This window comes from Coregonus lavaretus (genome assembly GCF_964263955.1).
Source record: "Coregonus lavaretus genome assembly, chromosome: 38".
Lineage (NCBI taxonomy): Eukaryota > Metazoa > Chordata > Actinopteri > Salmoniformes > Salmonidae > Coregonus > Coregonus lavaretus.
This window is the reverse complement of record NC_140025.1, coordinates 4915757-4935824: the sequence shown is the minus strand read 5'-3', so window position 1 is coordinate 4935824 and position 20068 is coordinate 4915757. Positions and strand designations below refer to the sequence as shown.

The 20068-nt window shown below is 44.0% G+C and overlaps 1 protein-coding gene across 1 annotated transcript in view; it reads left to right on the top strand.

Moving 5' to 3' along the window:
- Positions 1-20068, top strand: part of nck2b (NCK adaptor protein 2b) — an 84423-nt gene that overhangs the window by 25583 nt on the left and 38772 nt on the right. The window contains exon 2 of the mRNA XM_084155458.1: positions 6285-6526. Coding sequence (XP_084011584.1) covers positions 6301-6526 — 226 coding nt within the window. The 5' untranslated portion in view covers positions 6285-6300. The remainder of the gene's footprint in view (positions 1-6284; positions 6527-20068) is intronic.

Genomic DNA, 20068 nt, shown 5'->3' with positions numbered 1-20068 from the left:
ATAGAAAGCTCTTCACTGCCTTCTCCTATAGCCTCTAACCCAGTCTGTACTGGAAGCTCTTCACTGCCTTCTCCTATAGCCTCTAACCCAGTCTGTACTGGAAGCTCTTCACTGCCTTCTCCTATAGGAAGCTCTTCACTGCCTTCTCCTATAGCCTCTAACCCAGTCTGTACTGGAAGCTCTTCACTGCCTTCTCCTATAGCCTCTAACCCAGTCTGTACTGGAAGCTCTGCACTGCCTGGTCCTATAGCCTCTAACCCAGTCTGTACTGGAAGCTCTGCACTGCCTTCTCCTATAGCCTCTAACCCAGTCTGTACTGGAAGCTCTGCACTGCCTTCTCCTATAGCCTCTAACCCAGTCTGTACTGGAAGCTCTGCACTGCCTTCTCCTATAGCCTCTAACCCAGTCTGTACTGGAAGCTCTGCACTGCCTTCTCCTATAGCCTCTAACCCAGTCTGTACTGGAAGCTCTTCACTGCCTTCTCCTATAGCCTCTAACCCAGTCTGTACTGGAAGCTCTGCACTGCCTTCTCCTATAGCCTCTAACCCAGTCTGTACTGGAAGCTCTTCACTGCCTTCTCCTATAGCCTCTAACCCAGTCTGTACTGGAAGCTCTGCACTGCCTTCTCCTATAGCCTCTAACCCAGTCTGTACTGGAAGCTCTTCACTGCCTTCTCCTATAGCCTCTAACCCAGTCTGTACTGGAAGCTCTGCACTGCCTTCTCCTATAGCCTCTAACCCAGTCTGTACTGGAAGCTCTGCACTGCCTTCTCCTATAGCCTCTAACCCAGTCTGTACTGGAAGCTCTGCACTGCCTTCTCCTATAGCCTCTAACCCAGTCTGTACTGGAAGCTCTGCACTGCCTGGTCCTATAGCCTCTAACCCAGTCTGTACTGGAAGCTCTGCACTGCAGCCCCGTCATTCCACAGGTTTCCCGGTTGAGGTCATTGTCTTGATAGCACTCTGCTGCTCTCATACTGAGTCATACAGTGGCATGATGACGAGCCTCTCTTCCAGCTCTCTCCTGGTCGTCACATTGATCATCATTGGCCCCCCGTCCTCCTTTCTCTAATGAAAGACATCACTCTTTCTGCCCCCTCTCTCTCCCTCTCCCTTTGTATTACTCGCCCCATCCCCTTCTCTCACCTTCCCCCGTCTCTCTCTTACTCTCCCCCTCTCCTCCCCTTCTCTCCTGGTTCTCAGACGAATGAAAAGGATCCTCAGATTGGATTACAGAGCTGGCTGAGACTGAGATGAGGGGATTGGCTGAGTTGGGCCTGATTTAAACCCGTTAGGAATCTCTCTCTACCTGCTACAGGCAGCCCCGACCATGCTGCACGTTTATGCAATTACACTGAAAACTGGTCCACGTCCTCCCCAGCCTCCTGGTTCTCTAGGGTAATCCCTGCTCTCCATAAGTGCTCTCTGCTATTGGTTAATACATGCTTTGTGCCATAATGATCTATTAAAGACTTGAAAGTTATTATTAAGTAATACCTGCTTCCTTTCAGTTCAGTATTATATTTGTGGAAATGCACAAAATACACAAGATGCACAATAAGAAATTGTGATTTTTGTAGACCACTGTGTGTGTGTGTGTGTGTGTGTGCGCGGGTATATAAGTGTGTGTTTAGACGAGGCTGAGATCTTGACCTTCTGTCTCAGTTCTCTTCTTTTGAGATGCCAGAGCAGGTCATGATCTTCCAAACCCTCCTGAATAAGCCTCGGACAGCTTATCTCCATCTTCTGAGAAGAAAATGCAATATAGTTATTTCTCCATGTTGTAAGATTCATATAATAATAATAATAAATAATAATATGCCATTTAGCAGACGCTTTTATCCAAAGCGACTTACAGTCATGCGTGCATCAATTCTTTGTGTATGGGTGGTCCCGGGGATCGAACCCACTACCTTGGCGTTACAAGCGCCGTGCTCTACCATAACTGTTTTGACAATGATTAAGGTGTGAGAAATGTTCTATTTACAGTTACAATGATCTGTTGCCTTTTTATAAAATATTAGATCTCTTGAAGAACTTACCACGGCACTCTGCTGGCATTCCACCGCACACCAAGCTGAACAGGGTGTGAACAGACAGAGCAGAGCAGTGGTGGAGGAAGATGACAACATAGCTGAGTTTGTAAGTCTCAGGTCAAAGCATGGATTGCCATTGCTGAACACAAAAACGATAATTTGGAAAAGATTGTAATTTCCATGATTACCTTAGAGAGGATTACCTTATGGATGTTACACCCTCCGTAATGGGATGTTACACCCTCCGTAATGGGATGTTACACCCTCCGTAATGGGATGTTACACCCTCCGTAATGGGATGTTACACCCTCCGTTATGGATGTTACCCCCTCCGTTATGGATGTTACGCCCTCTGTTATGGATGTTACACCCTCCGTTATGGATGTTACACCCTCCGTTATGGATGTTACACCCTCCGTTATGGATGTTACACCCTCCGTTATGGATGTTACACCCTCCGTTATGGGATGTTACACCCTCCGTTATGGGATGTTACACCCTCCGTTATGGGATGTCACACCCTCCGTTATTGGATGTTACACCCTCCGTTATGGGATGCTACACCCTCCGTTATGGGATGCTACATCCTCCGTTATGGGACGTTACACCCTCCGTTATGGGACGTTACACCCTCCGTTATGGGACGTTACACCCTCCGTTATGGGACGTTACACTCTCCGTTATGGGATGCTACACCCTCCGTTTCTCAATATACTTTATCTAACATTTTACTCAAGTGTTTCCTTTGTTTTGGCAGTTCCCTGTACATGTGCCTGGACTGCCAATCCACTTTTCTGGACACTGAATGAAGTCTGTATATTTTGGGGGCTTTCATTTGAAAAGACACTCCAGGGCTTTTCACAGATTGTTGATAAACACTCTTCTCATCTTTATATCTAAACAACAGTACTGTCATGTATGAGAAATGCATTTCAGCATACATTTTCAAGATATCAACAATTATTTCAGGAAAAGTCTAATGAATACTTCTCAGAACCAGCACACTAAATCTGATGAATGCACAAGCTTCTGAAGCTAAGATATATCAATAGTGATGGGGAAAAATCGATGCAGTTACATATTGAGATAATATTTTTGACGATATATCGTTTTGACTATCACAATATTATTTTTGCGCTAGTTGGCTGTACCTGCACCAAAACGTCAATGTTTTTCCATCATAGCTTGTTCTCCATCTTCTTTTTTAAATAGGGAGCTAATTTGTTTTCAGTACTTTTATTTACATCCAAACTCGTTTTCTCATGGCTCTCTCTTGTCCCTCTGCAGCAGACATATGGTGAGCAATATGTTTGGAACATGGAATCGCAATAAAATTACAGTATTGACTCGCAATAAATATAATAAATATAATATCGTATCGTGATATCGTATCATGAGGTCCCTGGCAATTCCCAGCCCTAGATATCCAATATACATCACATCCACAACCGTTATGGATGTTACGGATATCAGAACGCTGAAAAAGGATACTGACAATGAAAAGAGAAACCAATTATAGACCATATAAAACCTTGTTGAAAGTTGGCTTTACAGAGAAAGTTTAAAGATGTAAGGTGCATGTTTTACAAAAACGTATCCTAAAAAAACGTTATGGATCTTACATTGCATGTCCCAGTCACCCCCCATATATTTACAAGACAGTAGAACATGCAAACAAAACTCAAGACGCTTACATTTGTTCTGTATTGCTTCATTAACACCTCATCTTCATAACTAACACTGGGAGACAGCTGTGAGTGGACGAACAAGCTCTGTGAGCCCTTTCTGAAAGCCATGAAATATGAATGTCTAAAAAACATTTTTTGAGACTTGGCCTCCTACCCTGTAATGGTCAAAATTCATGCAATGTCCTAGTTAAATTGGTCAAATAAATAAATATAGACCTTAAGGATAATTATGAACGTGGTTTCATTTGGAAATGCCTAACTTTATTTGCTTAGGTTGACCTTCCCACTGAATCACCCCTATATGCCCAATGCTTGGGATAAAACCTAAAATGTTTCTAAAGAAAAGGAGCTTAGGGTACTATCAGACAGAAGTCTAGTTGACTAACTAAAACTGTATAATCAATAAAGGTGTTTTAATATGTTGGCAGGCAAAGAAGGAGTTATGGTGTGGTGAGGTAAATATGTTTTATGGGTTTGCAATTTGCATGTCTGTTTTCAGCGTTAGGCCTAAAGCAACTTCTGCTTGAATAGAAGTTCTTCAACTTGTTTGTGCCTTTAACCCTGCCAGTTGATGACAGTAGCCTTTATCAGGCTCTTCCTGCCCTACGGTCATGGATGAGAGAGGAAAGAATTCCTGTGACATCATCACTCTCAGACAATAGTGGCTTTCTCTTGCTGGGTCGCTGAGGTTCTTTACTGTAGCCTTACTGTGTCATATCAACCTCAATGGGCTGTAGAAATAACAGCGAATCAGTAAAGAGACAACCCTTGCAGCCCCACATACTTGTTTCCTGGACCCTGGTTAAACCTATTCTTAGACTAAAGAGCACTTTAAATCGAGGTGAGCATGTTTTTTATTCAAAGAGTTTGATCTGGGTCCAGTAAACTGTCCCTCAGAGTTGGAGAGAGACTGTATGAACTGTGAATAAGGTGGTCTCAGTCAGGCAGAGAAGTGGCCAGTGGTTAGTGTGACAGCTCTGAAGTGTGTGCATTATCATTTTTGCTTGGCGCCTCGAACCCCCCAGCCCTCCCTCCCTCCCTGACTTGTCAAGGCCGCCCCGCTGAAGGGTGATGGGTGAGAGGCCTGGGGACTCCGGTGCTGGCTGGCTCACAGCCTCATCCCTGTGGAGGGTGTCAGGACGATGGGGGAGCGCAGCTCTGACTGGCCCTGGAAGGAAAAACAGCCTGTCACTGCAATACCTCTGTCTAACACCACAGTCTTGCTGGAGACACATCCATGTTGTCTCTCTCTCTCTCTTGCTTTCTCTATTTATCATTCTCTCCCTGAATCTTTCTCTACTGTCTCCTTTTAACTTCCTCTCTCATCTCATTTACTTAATTCCTCCCCCCCCATGTCCCTAATGTCTCTATCTTGGTATCTCACTCTTTCGTTTTTTCTCTCTCTCTTTCTCCCATCCCTCCCTCCATCTCTCTCGCTCCATGAATAGACACCCAGTCCTTCTGTTGTTGACCCTCTGTGCAGCAGCACTAGATATCTCCTGGAGCTGTTTGATTTATACCTTATTAGGCCTGCATGTGCTGGCTGTCTTACCTCTCTCGCTCTCTCTCTCTCTCCCTCTACTCCCTTCTCTCTCTCCGGCTATCTCTCCCTCTCTCTCTCTACTCCCTTCTCTCTCTTTCTCTCCCTCCCTCCCTCCCTCCCTCCCTCCCTCCCTCCCTCCCTCCCTCCCTCCCTCCCTCCATAAGTCGTGTTTATAGACACATTTAACATAGAACAGTGCTCTGCTCCGTGTGTCGCTGAATAATTCAGTACATTTAAGATGAATAAGAGAAGCTGGTAAAAGGGAGAGGCTCTTGTGTGGTTTGGAAGCAAAGCTGGAACTCCCAGCTCAGTCTAGAAGGAGGGAAGGAGAGGGTTCCTTTGATTGCAGTTAGTGGGGTAGTTCTGCATGTAGGTCTACTTACCTTGAGTCCTGAGTGTCATACATAGTCATTTACACACACACACGGTAGGTCTCAGCCAACCTGAATTACAGGGCAGAGAGGCTCCGCTCTGCCAGATGTCTTACAACAACAGCTGTGTGGCAGACACGCGAGTGCCAAGACCAGGCCTGCACACTGTCAGTCTGAGACACACCATCCCTCTGAGATTGGCTTCTGTGTGTGTGTGTGTGTGTGTGTGTGTGTGTGTGTGATTGAGTGAGTGAAACCGGTTCTCATAATTTCTAATGTTGCTCGGAAACTTCTCACCTCATCATTATAGTAATGTGTGTGTGTTGCTGGTGTTCATCTGTGTTTGTATTGGTATGTTAAATTCCCTGTTAACTAGGGCAGGGACGATTCCTTAATATCGTGGCAAGGAAACAAAACACGAAGCGGATATAACTTCTTTAGGAAAACAGCCCTAATGTTGGAAACAAACATCATGTTGTCATCCAGAGTTACATGTATTTATTTGACATAAAGCAGGTTTTTAACAGACTAAAGAGGTTTGGTCTGCTTCATTTTGGAAAGAATATCGCAAAAAGAATATCGTCACAGCCCTACTGTTAACCCCACCCTGACCTAACAGTATGTCTCCCTGTGTCTCTCTCTTCCAGAGGGACTCCATGAAAGATGACAGAGGAGGTGATAGTTATAGCCAAGTGGGACTACTCGGCTCAGCAGGAACAGGAACTTGACATCCGGAAAAATGAGCGGCTGTGGCTCCTGGATGACAGTAAGACATGGTGGAGGGTGAGGAATGCCTCCAACCGGACCGGCTACGTCCCCTCTAACTATGTGGAGAGGAAAAACAGCCTAAAGAAGGCCTCGCTGGTGAAAAACATCAAAGACACCCTGGGTGAGTTGGGTTAAGGGTGTAGGTGGGTGGACCAGGGTGAGTGTGTGCGTACGGCAGGGCATCTCTCTGCTGTTTTCTAGGGGTGCCCCCACAGAGGCGTCTCACCTCATCATGTGATTCAGGATGATTAAACACTGTTAAATGCTTGACTACCTCACACACTTACACTGTCCAGTTAGCAATGTTTTCTCAAGGATGTTGATGTGTAAACAGTGTGTTTAATACAGAAGAGTTTTGTTTTGTAAGGAAGGCATTGCTTAGGCTATTCATTATCAGGCAAGGTAAAGCTGGTGTGATCGATCAGGAGAAATGCAGGTATTAAAGCAGCTTTTGTTCAGGCATTGAAGCATATTTTTCCCAGGTCAGAGGAGGTAAGGACTAATGAAATATGAAGAGCAAGGCTTAAAGGTTTTCTTGGATGGACAACGGCTGGGATTAGCTGATCTCCGGTAATTCTCACTGTGGAATGATAGGGTAGAACTCTTACCCTTATTAGGCTAATTAATTAATCTCCGTTGGTAGATACTAAGATGTTCATACTCACAGAGAATTGGAGATCATTTCCAATGGCGCGAAAGCGCAAGGTGATGCAAATATATTTTTTTAATGGTCGACACTCAACAGTGATACTGAGCAATAGGAACTGAAGTTGTGATGAGATGGAACCTTGCCATTCAATGTTATCAGTGAAGAATAGGCGCATGCATTAGAAATGCACAAGATAGATGAGACTTCTAACTGAAAGAATAGGATAACTAACCAAGAGGATTTCTCCCAGTGCTTTGCCTAGTTGTCAGAGTTCTTGACAGACAATGCAATTAAAAACCTGCACCTTGTCTGTTCCCAGTGCCAGGTCTCTGATCAACAATGCATCCTATGCTGAAAACAGAGAGATGGAGAGACTTAGAATGTGTAAGAGAGAGAAAGAAAGAGAGCGAGACAGGGAGGATGTTGGTAGTAAATCTCTGTCAGGAGAAACAGGCCATGGCCCATGGCATTTACTGTCCCTGAATACTCCCTTATCTGATGTAGCTGTACACCATCTGTACTCTCGCTCTCACTTTTGTTCTCTCTTTCTCTCTGTGAATTAATGAGCCTTGGAACTTCAGGAAACATCTTTCACATTTCTAATCTCCCCTATCATCCATGGCAGTGAATAATCTACATAATGTTTAGTGAGGATAAATTGAGAAGAAAAGAGTTGGAGCCCTAGGCAGGCAGAGAGTGGACAGCTCACCATGGACATATGGCACGTGTTGTGCTGTTTAGGGAATAATCGATCATTTGATGGCTGTTCTGGACTGCAGCTGACAGATCGATATATTACCTCCATCATGACAGTCTGATAGAGTCTCCTACTGTATGTTATGGGAACCTCAAGGGCACATGTAGTAAATTGGGGGTTAAATTAATCTGGTTTTGAGTGGAGGGGAATGGTATTGAGTTTTAAGAACTGTAAAGCCAAGCTATGACAGCTGATGGTAACACCAGATGCAACCAGAGCCAGCCATTTAGTTTATGGGATGCAACCAGAGCCAACTATTTAGTTTATGGGATATCTTTGGTATGGCTGGCTTTCTTTTCTCTCTCTCTCTAGAAACATAGTTCACTGCTGTTCCTCCCTAATGGTTTTGGATATTATGGTCTTCCACTCTTCATTGGCTTATGTCCATGCCTTTTCAGTCAAAGGATGTCAGTCTTGGTTGCATATTGCTCCCAAGATTGCATTGTTCCCAAGGTTGCATCATGCTTCACCATCCACCATTTGCTCTGTCAGTGGAATGCATTTGTAACCTTCAACTTGCAACACCATGCCATGTGGATCCCTCTGGAAGGATAGAGAGCACTAGAAGATGTTTCCATCAGTAAAAACATTTATTTTGCAACACGCCATGCTGCTCTGCTCGGTGGATAGTTATAATAAGCTTCACAGAGGTTACACAGATCTGGCTCTTATGTCTTATCACAGTGATAACCTACTTCCTGTATTCTCTATCAAACTCCCAACAGCATCGCTGTGGAGTGTTCAGATATACATATGTTATGTAGAACAGACATTCCTCTCTGACAGAATAAGGAGTCATGTTGGCTCTATTCATGATATTTCTATCTGCCACGTTCAACACATTTGCTTACTGAATGTGACTCTGGTCTGCATTGGACTATTAGGCCTATACTATATCTGTTTAAGTGATAATGCCCTCGAAGCCGGCACAGGTAAACCGTGCCAATATATCCTCCAAACACTGGCTTCGAAGGCATTATCACATTTATACAACGGGTTACCAACATATTCAAATAATGATTGACATATTTTCATAAAAAACTTTATTTTGATTAATTTATTCATACTATTTCATTCTTCCATGAGATATAGTCCTGACACAAATCTAGGGTTGCTACTGACGCTGGCTGGTTGTTCGTTCTATTGGTTCGGTTGCCAGAGACGCGACCCAGTCGTTAAGTCTTTTTGTTCTGTATCTATGGACGCGACCCAGTCGTTCGTTCTAAATGTTCCATTGCCATACTGGCTGGCAACGTTCTTATCCCTTGCTTGCTAGCTAGCCAACTACGATTAACTTAGTCATGTCAAACAGTGCAGCCAGAGTAACTGCAAAGTAGCTGCATTTGCATTGGTTTAAGCTGTTTTCTAGTGACATGGATTTGGATACATTCATAAGAATGAGCCAATGAGGTGCGATTTCCCCTGGCATAGAAAATGTGCTCATTCGTCAGGACACTGTTGTTCAGAGGAGCTAGCCAACAACACAGCTAACACAATCACTTCAAACTGAAGCTAGAAAGACTGCAAACTAGCTGCATTATGTTTTGTTTGACCTGTTTTCTGTTGACATTTCTTTGTATATGTCCATAACAACTATGCTGATTCATGATTTCGACTGGCTGAGAAAAGCTGTCTGTCTCGTCCCGACTCCCGACCCCCGACACGTTCACTACTATGGGACAGCTGGAGATCACATTTCAATATGGAAACAATGTTGCAAATGTCGGAGAGACAGACCGCAAGTTTTATACAAATCTCCGCTGTTGAAAACCAATTGCTTGTCTAAAAGAAATGGGAGATAATGTCCAGAGAGTGGACTGTCTGGTTGGGCTGATGACAGTGGATTGCGCAGTGAGATGGAACAGAGTAAATAGGCATTTCAACGTCATAGATTTAGCTGGTGGTAACTTGTTGAATAAACACCGGCTGGAATGCGGTTTTAACCAATCAGCGTCCAGGATTAGACCCACCCGTTGTATAAATAGTGAGTAACCTGAGGGTGTTTTCTGCTGCTACCAGTAACACATATTCTTCCCTATCAATCCAACTATTGATCAATGAATATAACCCTGGTGACACTGTTTGAAGGGGGAACTCTAAATCCACTACAGCTCTCTTTGTTCTCTGGGCCCAGAGCGCTGAGAGCACTGAAATAATGTTGTCAGGGCTGTAGTGAGACAGAGCTTTTTGGCTTCGCACACCACACACCACACACACACCACACACACACCACACACCACACACACACACACACAAAAAGCCAGATCACGGGAGCATAGCTGGAATAGTTATTGAGTGTTCTCTGTCTTTGAGATAGAGGCAGATGAAGTGCTGTGAGGTGGGAGGTGAGTGTTACTGCTTTGTGCATTCCTCACACTCAAATACCATCAGGCTTACGTACTGTACACCGTGATTCCTAATGCGGACACGCGCTTAAACATACGCTTAAATGCACAAGCCTTGAACGCACAAGCCTTGAACGCACACACACACACACGTGAACTTGCTGACTGCTATGTTCTTGTTGTATTGAATTGATTGCATCCCCCATGGGGTCAGTGGACATTTTTCAGAACATAAACCAATCATCTCCAGCCACCTGCTACAACCTTGGCTTCCTCCAAGGACAACCTCTGTATGTAAATGGCTGGACCTCCATCTGTTTTCTGATTTGGTTATTACCAGGGTTACTTCAACCAGTGACATGTATGCAAGGCAGGTGTTATGCTATCACCTAAGAGAGGCAATATTTGCTTTAGTCAGTCACCAGTTGATTTGAATCCTCTCTAGTGTAGGCCTGCTTATTTTCTATGTTTATTTAGCCGTAAAGCGCTGTGTGTGTGTGTGTGTTCGCTCCAACCTAGGTAATCAGGTTTGTGCTGTACATAATCCTCTCTATCCACTGAGGTATTATAATTACTAACACAACTGCAGCCCTTTGTAGCGATTAAAATGACCTCCGTTTCTGTTTTCGAGCTGGGTCTACTGATAGGCTTCCAGTGTGTTCTTAGCTCTCCATGGGGTGCCAGTCCTGTATAATGCTCTGCCTGTGGAAACGTTGGCTCTGTTCACTTTCCCACAGGGAATGACCTGGTGCCAACCCAGCTAGGATGAAACTAAACTCTATGTCCTGCATTCATCTTAATGGAACGGTTCACATTGGGTGCCTCAGAAATGGCACCCTGTTCCTATATAGTGCACTACTTTTTACCAGCGCTCTGGTCAAAAGTAGTGCACTATATATATAGTGAATAGGGTGCCATTTCGGACATAGATATTCTTGTCAACAGGAACCTTTCAAAACAACTAAAACTATAATCTGCCTTAAAGTTTCTTTATGGGCTATTGAATAATCATGACATTAAACAAACACGAGTTTGGCAATTAAGCAGTAAGGCCGAGGGGGTGTGCTATATGGACAATATACCACGGCTAAGGGCTGTTCTTATGGACGACACAGTGCAGAGTGCCTGGATACAGCCCTTAGCCGTGGTATATTGGCCATATGCCACAACCTCCCTGAGGTGCTTATTGCTATTATAAACTGGTTACCAACATAATTAGAACAGTAAAATTAAATGTCTTGTCATACCCGTGGTATGAGTCTGATATACGACGGCTGTCAGCCAATCAGCATTCAGGGCTCGAACCACCCAGTTCATAATGACAAATAAATAATGTTTGTCAAAGATGAGGCTAATTCAAATTGGTTGACCTAATGCAGTCAAGTAGATGAATTGTGTTTAAATTAACCCTCTAAGTACAGTTGTGTCTGATGAAGTTATTTTTAGTTAATGACTCAGTGATTCTGTAAACAAGGTGGTTAATGGAGCCCTTTCCTCTTGATTAACTACATTCATTATGAGTGTTGGCACTCGGCAGACCTCATTCTGGTGTGCTACTTTTTCATTGATAATGCCAGTGTAATGAGGGTTGTGTTCAGGTCACTGTAAAAGCTATAGGCCAGTTGGCCACTGGCTCTATCAATACGGTGTTCAACCATTCAGGGCTGGCAGTTGGACATTGTTACGGATTGATTTGTTGCCATGCGATGTATATGGTCACGTTGTCTTTGCTTACAACTTCAGGGGCCCAATTTAGTATGCTGCTCAACTAGGGGAGACGATGTGTCTTATAGTTAACCAGAGCGTTGCTGGTCAGTGCTAAATATTAGCGTTTTAAAATCTGTATCTTCAAGCTGATCGTACTACAGTCCGAATATATAGATCAAACGACGTTGTGCTTGTCTGGAACTTGTGAAATGCACTTGACAAAAAGTGGTGTGGTGCTTAATCCGAGCCAGATGCTGATATTGCTGAAGTTTCCTCCTATCTGATTGAAGGGAGTCGTCAAGGGCATTGAGTCTGTGATGGGCAATCTGAGGACAGTAGAACAGACAGAGAAATTGCTGCTCAGACAAGAATGACTAAGGCTTTATATGACAAGTGACAGAGAGCGATGGGGAGCTGTAGAGGGGTGTAGAGGTAAACGATAAGAGTATTGTCTGTGAGACAAGCACTCTCTCCTCCTCTACTCTCTACTCCCGTCATCCTACCACACTATCCTCCTCTACTCTCTACTCCCTTCATCCTACCACTCTCTCCTCCTCTACTCTCTACTCCCATCATCCTACCACTCTCTCCTCCTCTACTCTCTACTCCCGTCATCCTACCACACTATCCTCCTCTACTCTCTACTCCCTTCATCCTACCACTCTCTCCTCCTCTACTCTCTACTCCCATCATCCTACCACTCTCTCCTCCTCTACTCTCTACTCCCGTCATCCTACCACACTATCCTCCTCTACTCTCTACTCCCTTCATCCTACCACTCTCTCCTCCTCTACTCTCTACTCCCATCATCCTACCACTCTCTCCTCCTCTACTCCCGTCATCCTACCACACTATCCTCCTCTACTCTCTACTCTCGTCATCCTACCACACTATCCTCCTCTACTCTCTACTCCCTTCATCCTACCACTCTCTCCTCCTACTCTCTATTCCCTTCATCCTACCACTCTCTCCTCCTCTACTCTCTACTCCCGTCATCCTACCACACTATCCTCCTCTACTCTCTACTCCCGTCATCCTACCACTCTCTCCTCCTCTACTCTCTACTCCCGTCATCCTACCACACTATCCTCCTCTACTCTCTACTCCCGTCATCCTACCACACTATCCTCCTCTACTCTCTACTCCCATCATCCTACCACTCTCTCCTCCTCTACTCCCATCATCCTACCACACTATCCTCCTCTCTCCATCTTCCTCCATCCCTCTCTTCCTCTAAGTGCACCCACACAGCTTTCCCACCCATCATCCAGAGAAAATGAGTTCCCGGCAAACCTCAGATAATCATCTTACTCTGATGTTCATCTGTGATTGTGGGGTATAGATAGGTAGATATAGCCTAGGTATCGGTTTACAGTATATCCTCCCTGTGCTGGAATTTAATTTCAGACTGAGGCATGGAGAAGAAAATCAGGTTTATGAAAATTGAATAAAGCGAAAGTTGTTGGCGAGTGATTAATTGGTCTCATACCACACCTTAAGTGTAGCGTCTCATCAGGAGGGAGGGAGGGAGGAGGGAGGGAGAGACAGGGTGGGAGGAGAGAGAGGAGGTAGAAGAGAGAAGGGAGAGAAGAGAGAGCGAGTGAAAAGAGCAAGACAGACGGGTAGAGAGGGAGAACATTGCTGCTTTCATGGACACTAAGTACCACCTGGACTCACATTTTTCTTGTGGATCACACTGCTACTTAATAGCATGGTGGGCGGTGGACCAATTATCTATTATCGGAGAACATCTGAGATTATTATTGCAAAGAGAACATTCTGATTAATCACGGCCTGTTCCATTCGTCAGCCCATGTAATGTGCAGATATCTCAGTAACTACGTGGGCCTATATCTGGGATTGATACTGTATAGCTTGGCAATCACTTCTCATCAAATTACTTTCTTTTCTCACTCCTCTAGTACCGCTGCAGTAGCCATATGCAGTGCATTGGGAAAGTATTCAGACCACTTGACTTTTTGCACATTTTGTTACGTTACAATGAATTAAATAAAAAAATGTCCTCATCAATCTACACACAATACCCCATAATTACAAAGCGAAAACAGGTTTTTAGAAATGTTTGCAGATTTATTAAAAATAAAAAAACAGAGATACCTTATTTAAGTATTCAGACCCTTTGCTATGAGACTTGAAATTGAGCTCAGGTGCATCCTGTTTCCATTGATCATCCTTGATGTTTCTACAACTTGATTGGAGTACATCTGTGGTAAATTAAATTGATTGGACATGATTTGGAAAGGCACACACCTGTCTATATAAGGTCCCACAGTTGACAGTGCATGTCAGAGCAAAAATCAAGCCATGAGGTCGAAGGAATTGTCCGTAGAGCTCAGAGACAGGATTGTGTCGAGGCACAGATCTGGGGAAGGGTACCAAAAAATGTCTGCAGCATTGAAGGTCCCCAAGAACACAGTGGCCTCCATCATTCTTAAATGGAAGAAGTTTGGAACCATCAAGACTCTTCCTAGAGTTGGCCGCCCGGCCAAACTGAGCAATCGGGGGAGAAGTGCCTTGGTCAGGGAGGTGACCAAGAGCCCGATGGTCACTCTAACAGAGCTCCAGAGTTCCTCTGTGGGGATGGGAGAACCTTCCAGAAGGACAATCGTCTCTGCAGCACTCCACTAATCAGGCCTTTATATTAGAGTGGCCAGACGGAAGACACTCCTCAGTAAAAGGCACATGACAGCCCGCTTGGAGTTTGCCAAAAGGCACCTAAATACTCTCAGACCATGAGAAACAAGATTATCTGGTCTGATGATACCAAGATTGAACTCTTTGGCCTGGATGCCAAGCGTCACGTCTGGAGGAAACCTGGCACCATCCCTACGGTGAATCATGGTGGTGGCAGCATCATGCTGTGGGGATGTTTTTCAGCTGCAGGGACTGGGAGACTAGTCAGGATCGAGGCAAAGATGAACGGAGCAAAGTACAGAGAGATCCTTGATGAAAAACTGCTCCAGAGCTCTCAGGACCTCAGACTGGGGCGAAGGTTCACCTTCAAACAGGACAATGACCCTAAGCACACAGCCAATACAAAGCAGGAGTGGCTTCGGGACAAGTCTCTGAATGTCCTTCAGTGGCCCAGCCAGAGCCTTTTCTTGAACCAGATTTAACATCTATGGAGAGATAGCTGAAAATAGCTGTGCAGAGAAGAATGGGAGAAACTCAGGATTGGCTTTGGGATAAGTTTCTGAATGTCCTTGAGTGGCCCAGCCAGAGCCCAGACTTTAACCCAATCGAACATCTCTGGAGAGACCTGACAATAGCTGTGCAGCGACGCTCCCCATCCAACCTGACAGAGCTTGAGAGGATCTGCAGAGAAAAATGGGAGAATCTCCCCAAATACAGGTGTGGCAAGCCTGTAGCGTCATACCCAAGAAGACTCAAGGCTGTAATCGCTGCCAAAGGTGCTTCAACAAAGTACTGAGTAAAGGGTCTGAATACTTATGTAAATGTGATATTTCAGTTTTTTCTTTTTAATAAATTTGCCAACATTTCTAAACACCTATTGTTGCTTTGTCATTATGGGGTTTTGTGTGTAGATTGGTGAGGAAATTTAATCAATTTTAGAATAAGGCTGTAATGTGGAAAAAGTCAAGGGGTCTGAATACTTTCCGAATGCACTGTATGATTAGTGTTACTCTGCAATCACCATTGTGCTACATTGAACAGTTGTCACCAGGTCCTCCACATTGCTGCCCTGCACCAAGCTGGATAGGGTTATCCCTGGCCCTGGCCTGTTCTCCTCAATCAGCGTAAATTTAAAAGCGTATCGTAAAGCATCGATGAATCAGCTGTTTGGGTCCACACTGAGACTCGCCTCGGGCCTGGTGGAATTGATGGCTTGGTGAGGGCCCAGTTTAATTGATGACTTGGTGAGGGCCCAGTTGAAATGATGACTTGGTGAGGGCCCAGTTGAAATGATGACTTGGTGAGGGCCCAGTTGAAATGATGACTTGGTGAGGGCCCAGTTGAAATGATGACTTGGTGAGGGCCCAGTTGAAATGATGACTTGGTGAGGGCCCAGTTGAAATGATGACTTGGTGAGGGCCCAGTTGAAATGATGACTTGGTGAGGGCCCAGTTGAATTGATGACTTTGTGCGGGCTCATTGATCTGGGGAACCACTCTTAATGACCTGTGAAGCGTTGTTAGCCTAAATGTGGAAATGACACGCACGCTTGCACACACACAGACACACAGACACACACAACTTTAGGCTTTCAAGGCACTTCCTCACGATTTCTGTCCTACTTATTTTTGTATTATTTTTCAGGTAAAGTTAGATTTTCAGAGCAGTGAAACCAAACTACCTGAAACTATACCTAGCTTTGACTGTTAACACTAGGCCAGCCTCATCATATGTTTCCTGGTTTGATTCCCATTAGCGCTTGTTGTTGTCTAATTAGTGTTGCCACTGTCATCACGCCGTTGCTTAGTGGGGGCGACTGTGAGTCAGTGTGTCGTTGCTGTTGTGGTGTGTGAGCGCAACACAGAACACCTCGTTTGTTGTTGCATGCTGCAGAGGAATGAACAGGAAAGCCATGGATCAGCTGTCAGAGCTTGCTAAGGAAGGAAGGTACAGTGGGGAAAAAAAGCATTTAGTCAGCCACCAATTGTGCAAGTTCTCCCACTTAAAAAGATGAGAGCGGCCTGTAATTTTCATCATAGGTACACGTCAACTATGACAGACATATTGAGGAAAAAAAATCCAGAAAATCACATTGTAGGATTTTTTATGAATTTATTTACAAATTATGGTGGAAAATAAGTATTTGGTCACCTACAAACAAGCAAGATTTCTGGCTCTCACAGACCTGTAACTTCTTCTTTTAAGAGGCTCCTCTGTCCTCCACTCGTTACCTGTATTAATGGCACCTGTTTGAACTTGTTATCAGTATAAAAGACACCTGTCCACAACCTCAAACAGTCACACTCCAAACTCCACTATGGCCAAGACCAAAGAGCTGTCAAAGGACACCAGAAACAAAATTGTAGACCTGCACCAGGCTGGGAAGACTGAATCTGCAATAGGTAAGCAGCTTGGTTTGAAGAAATCAACTGTGGGAGCAATTATTAGGAAATGGAAGACATACAAGACCACTGATAATCTCCCTTGATCTGGAGCAAAAATCCCAGAACCACACGAGGGGACCTAGTGAATGACCTGCAGAGAGCTGGGACCAAAGTAACAAAGCCTACCATCAATAACACACTACGCCGCCAGGGACTCAAATCCTGCAGTGCCAGACGTGTCCCCCTGCTTAAGCCAGTACATGTCCAGGCCCGCCTGAAGTTTGCTAGAGTGCATTTGGATGATCCAGAAGAGGATTGGGAGAATGTCATATGGTCAGATGAAACCAAAATAGAACTTTTTGGTATAAACTCAACTCATCGTGTTTGGAGGGCAAAGAATGCTGAGTTGCATCCAAAGAACACCATACCTACTGTGAAGCATGGGGGTGGAAACATCATGCTTTTGGGCTGTTTTTCTGCAAAGGGACCAGGACGACTGATCCGTGTAAAGGAAAGAATGAATGGGGCCATGTATCGTGAGATTTTGAGTGACAACCTCCTTCCATCAGCAAGGGCATTGAAGATGAAACGTGGCTGGGTCTTTCAGCATGACAATGATCCCAAACACACCGCCAGGGCAACGAAGGAGTGGCTTCGTAAGAAGCATTTCAAGGTCCTGGAGTGGCCTAGCCAGTCTCCAGATCTCAACCCCATAGAAAATCTTTGGAGGGAGTTGAAAGTCCGTGTTGCCCAGCGACAGCCCCAAAACATCACTGCTCTAGAGGAGATCTGCATGGAGGAATGGGCCAAAATACCAGCAACAGTGTGTGAAAACCTTGTGAAGACTTACAGAAAACGTTTGACCTGTGTCATTGCCAACAAAGGGTATATAACAAAGTATTGAGAAACTTTTGTTATTGACCAAATACTTATTTTCCACCATAATTTGCAAATAAATTCATTAAAAATCCTACAATGTGATTTTCGGGGGAAAAAAATCTCATTTTGTCTGTCATAGTTGACGTGTACCTATGATGAAAATTACAGGCCTCTCATCTTTTTAAGTGGGAGAACTTGCACAATTGGTGGCTGACTAAATACTTTTTTTCCCACTGTATACATGTGTGTCGTCTCAGAGAAAAGTTGTGTGTGTGTGTGTGTGTTCATAGACAAGTGTGTGTGTGTGTGTGTAAATGCCAATCTCCCTGCCTGCCACTTGCTCTACAACCCTTTAAATGCCATCGGCCCTACCATGTAAAACAACATAAAGCCCAGTACGCTCCAGTATGTAAAGCAAATGTTAGCTTTTTCCTTTATTTCTGTGAAAGCTATAAATAGTGACTGTGGCTCTCTCCTCACAGTTTGTGGTGTGAGGGATGGAATGACTTGTTGATGGGGGGATAGTTGTGAAAGGGGCTAAGTGATGGTATTTCACCATCCTCCGTTTCCCCGCACCCCCCTCTTCCCCCCGTCCCCCCCACCTCTCAAGGTCAATGTTTCCCCAAATCGCTCCGTGATGGAGGCTGATTCATGGAGACAAGGGCTGTCTTCTCGTCATTTTAACTCTGAGGGTGTTTTATTCTGTTCTTGGTTAAGAGGAGTTTGTCCTTTTGTATTTATACTCTAGGCTTGTTTGTTGTGGGTCATATTTGACTCAGTCGGTCCGTCATGCTGTCGGTCTCCATATATGTGTGTCTGGTGTGTGTGTTTCAGTATGTAGGATGTAGGCTAGTCTATGATTGAACCAGTATCTAGGCAAAGGAGCCTCTTCCGGTCCAAAACAATACATTGAAATGTTTTCGGTTGCTTGTAAATGTTTATTTAGGGTAAACGTCCCTATTAAGCCCACCAAATCCGCTTTTCAGACATTTTTTATATATGCTGCCCTAATTTAAGTGAGAAGTCTCTCATTTGAAGTGTCAATAATTCATTTATACCAATTTCTAATGTTTTTATTGTTTAATTTGTCAAAATATGTTGAAAGTCTGGCATGGGCTTAATGTTCCAATTAAGCCCACTTCAGATTTGTTGATAAATAAATGTATATATATACAAAAAATCGTAACAATACAAACTTGTTCTATTCAAATCTGTATTCTCTTAGCTCTCAAAAGCTATTTTCATTTTGTCTCCACTCCTATGGCCTGTAAATGGCATTTGAAATAGGCATGACCAGCCTTTTTGCTGTGTGAAAAAGCTAAACTTACATGTCTTCTTTGGAATGTACCCAAAAATCGATTTATGAACAAAATCAAAACTATAGTGGAAATGACTCTTCAATACTTCATCTTTCAATATGTGTTGTCATTTTGTCTGTATCTCTAACCTGTGGTGTGCTGTTGGCATTTGAAATTGGCCAAAATTGCAGATGTTTTTATGAAGATTTCTGAAGACCGACTGACTAAAAGAAAAACAGTTTGCAGGTTCAATACTAATGTTCTAAGGACAGTAAATGAGTCAATTTCAGGATTTACATTTAACCAATAACTTTAATTGATTTTAAAATGTTAATCACATTTATGGTAGTAGTTTGAAAACATTGTGAGGAGACATCAGTCATAACATCGTGAAGCTCATGTATCATTAGCCTATAACTTAAGCAAAATAAACAAGAAACATTTCTGCAATTTCTACTTTCTCCTTGGCTAAATGTAGGCCTATGCTCTGATGTGATTTTATCATTTTAGTTATCTTAGTAGTGTAACATAACAGGTTATAGGGTGGTCTAAGCTTTCTTTTGGTTGTGGTTGTCTTTGCTTGCCAGTCTTACGCTAACAAGTCTTTGATGGCTTTCATCTTGTTTTTGTACAGATTTTCAATGACTTCATGATTGCGCAAATAGAATGGTCCAGGTCCCTCCAGCTCTGCTTTGCAGAGGATGAACTTGAGCTCTACACCCTCAATCTTGCCCCTGGATGGGAGGAAGAATATGTTGTTTGGCACTCTGTCTAGGAACTTCATCACATACCGTTCACCCTCTGGTGGTGCTGACTCGTTAAGTGATCGTGCGATGTAGTATGCCGCTGGTTTCGTGAACATGACAGCATAGTACTCGTCTCTCTCCACTGTGAAGGTTGTGGTACAGGTTTCTGTGTTCACATTGGCCTCTTTGCCCACTGCCTCCGATGCATTTGCCTTCTCCAGAGGAGTCTTCTTGCTCTTAGTC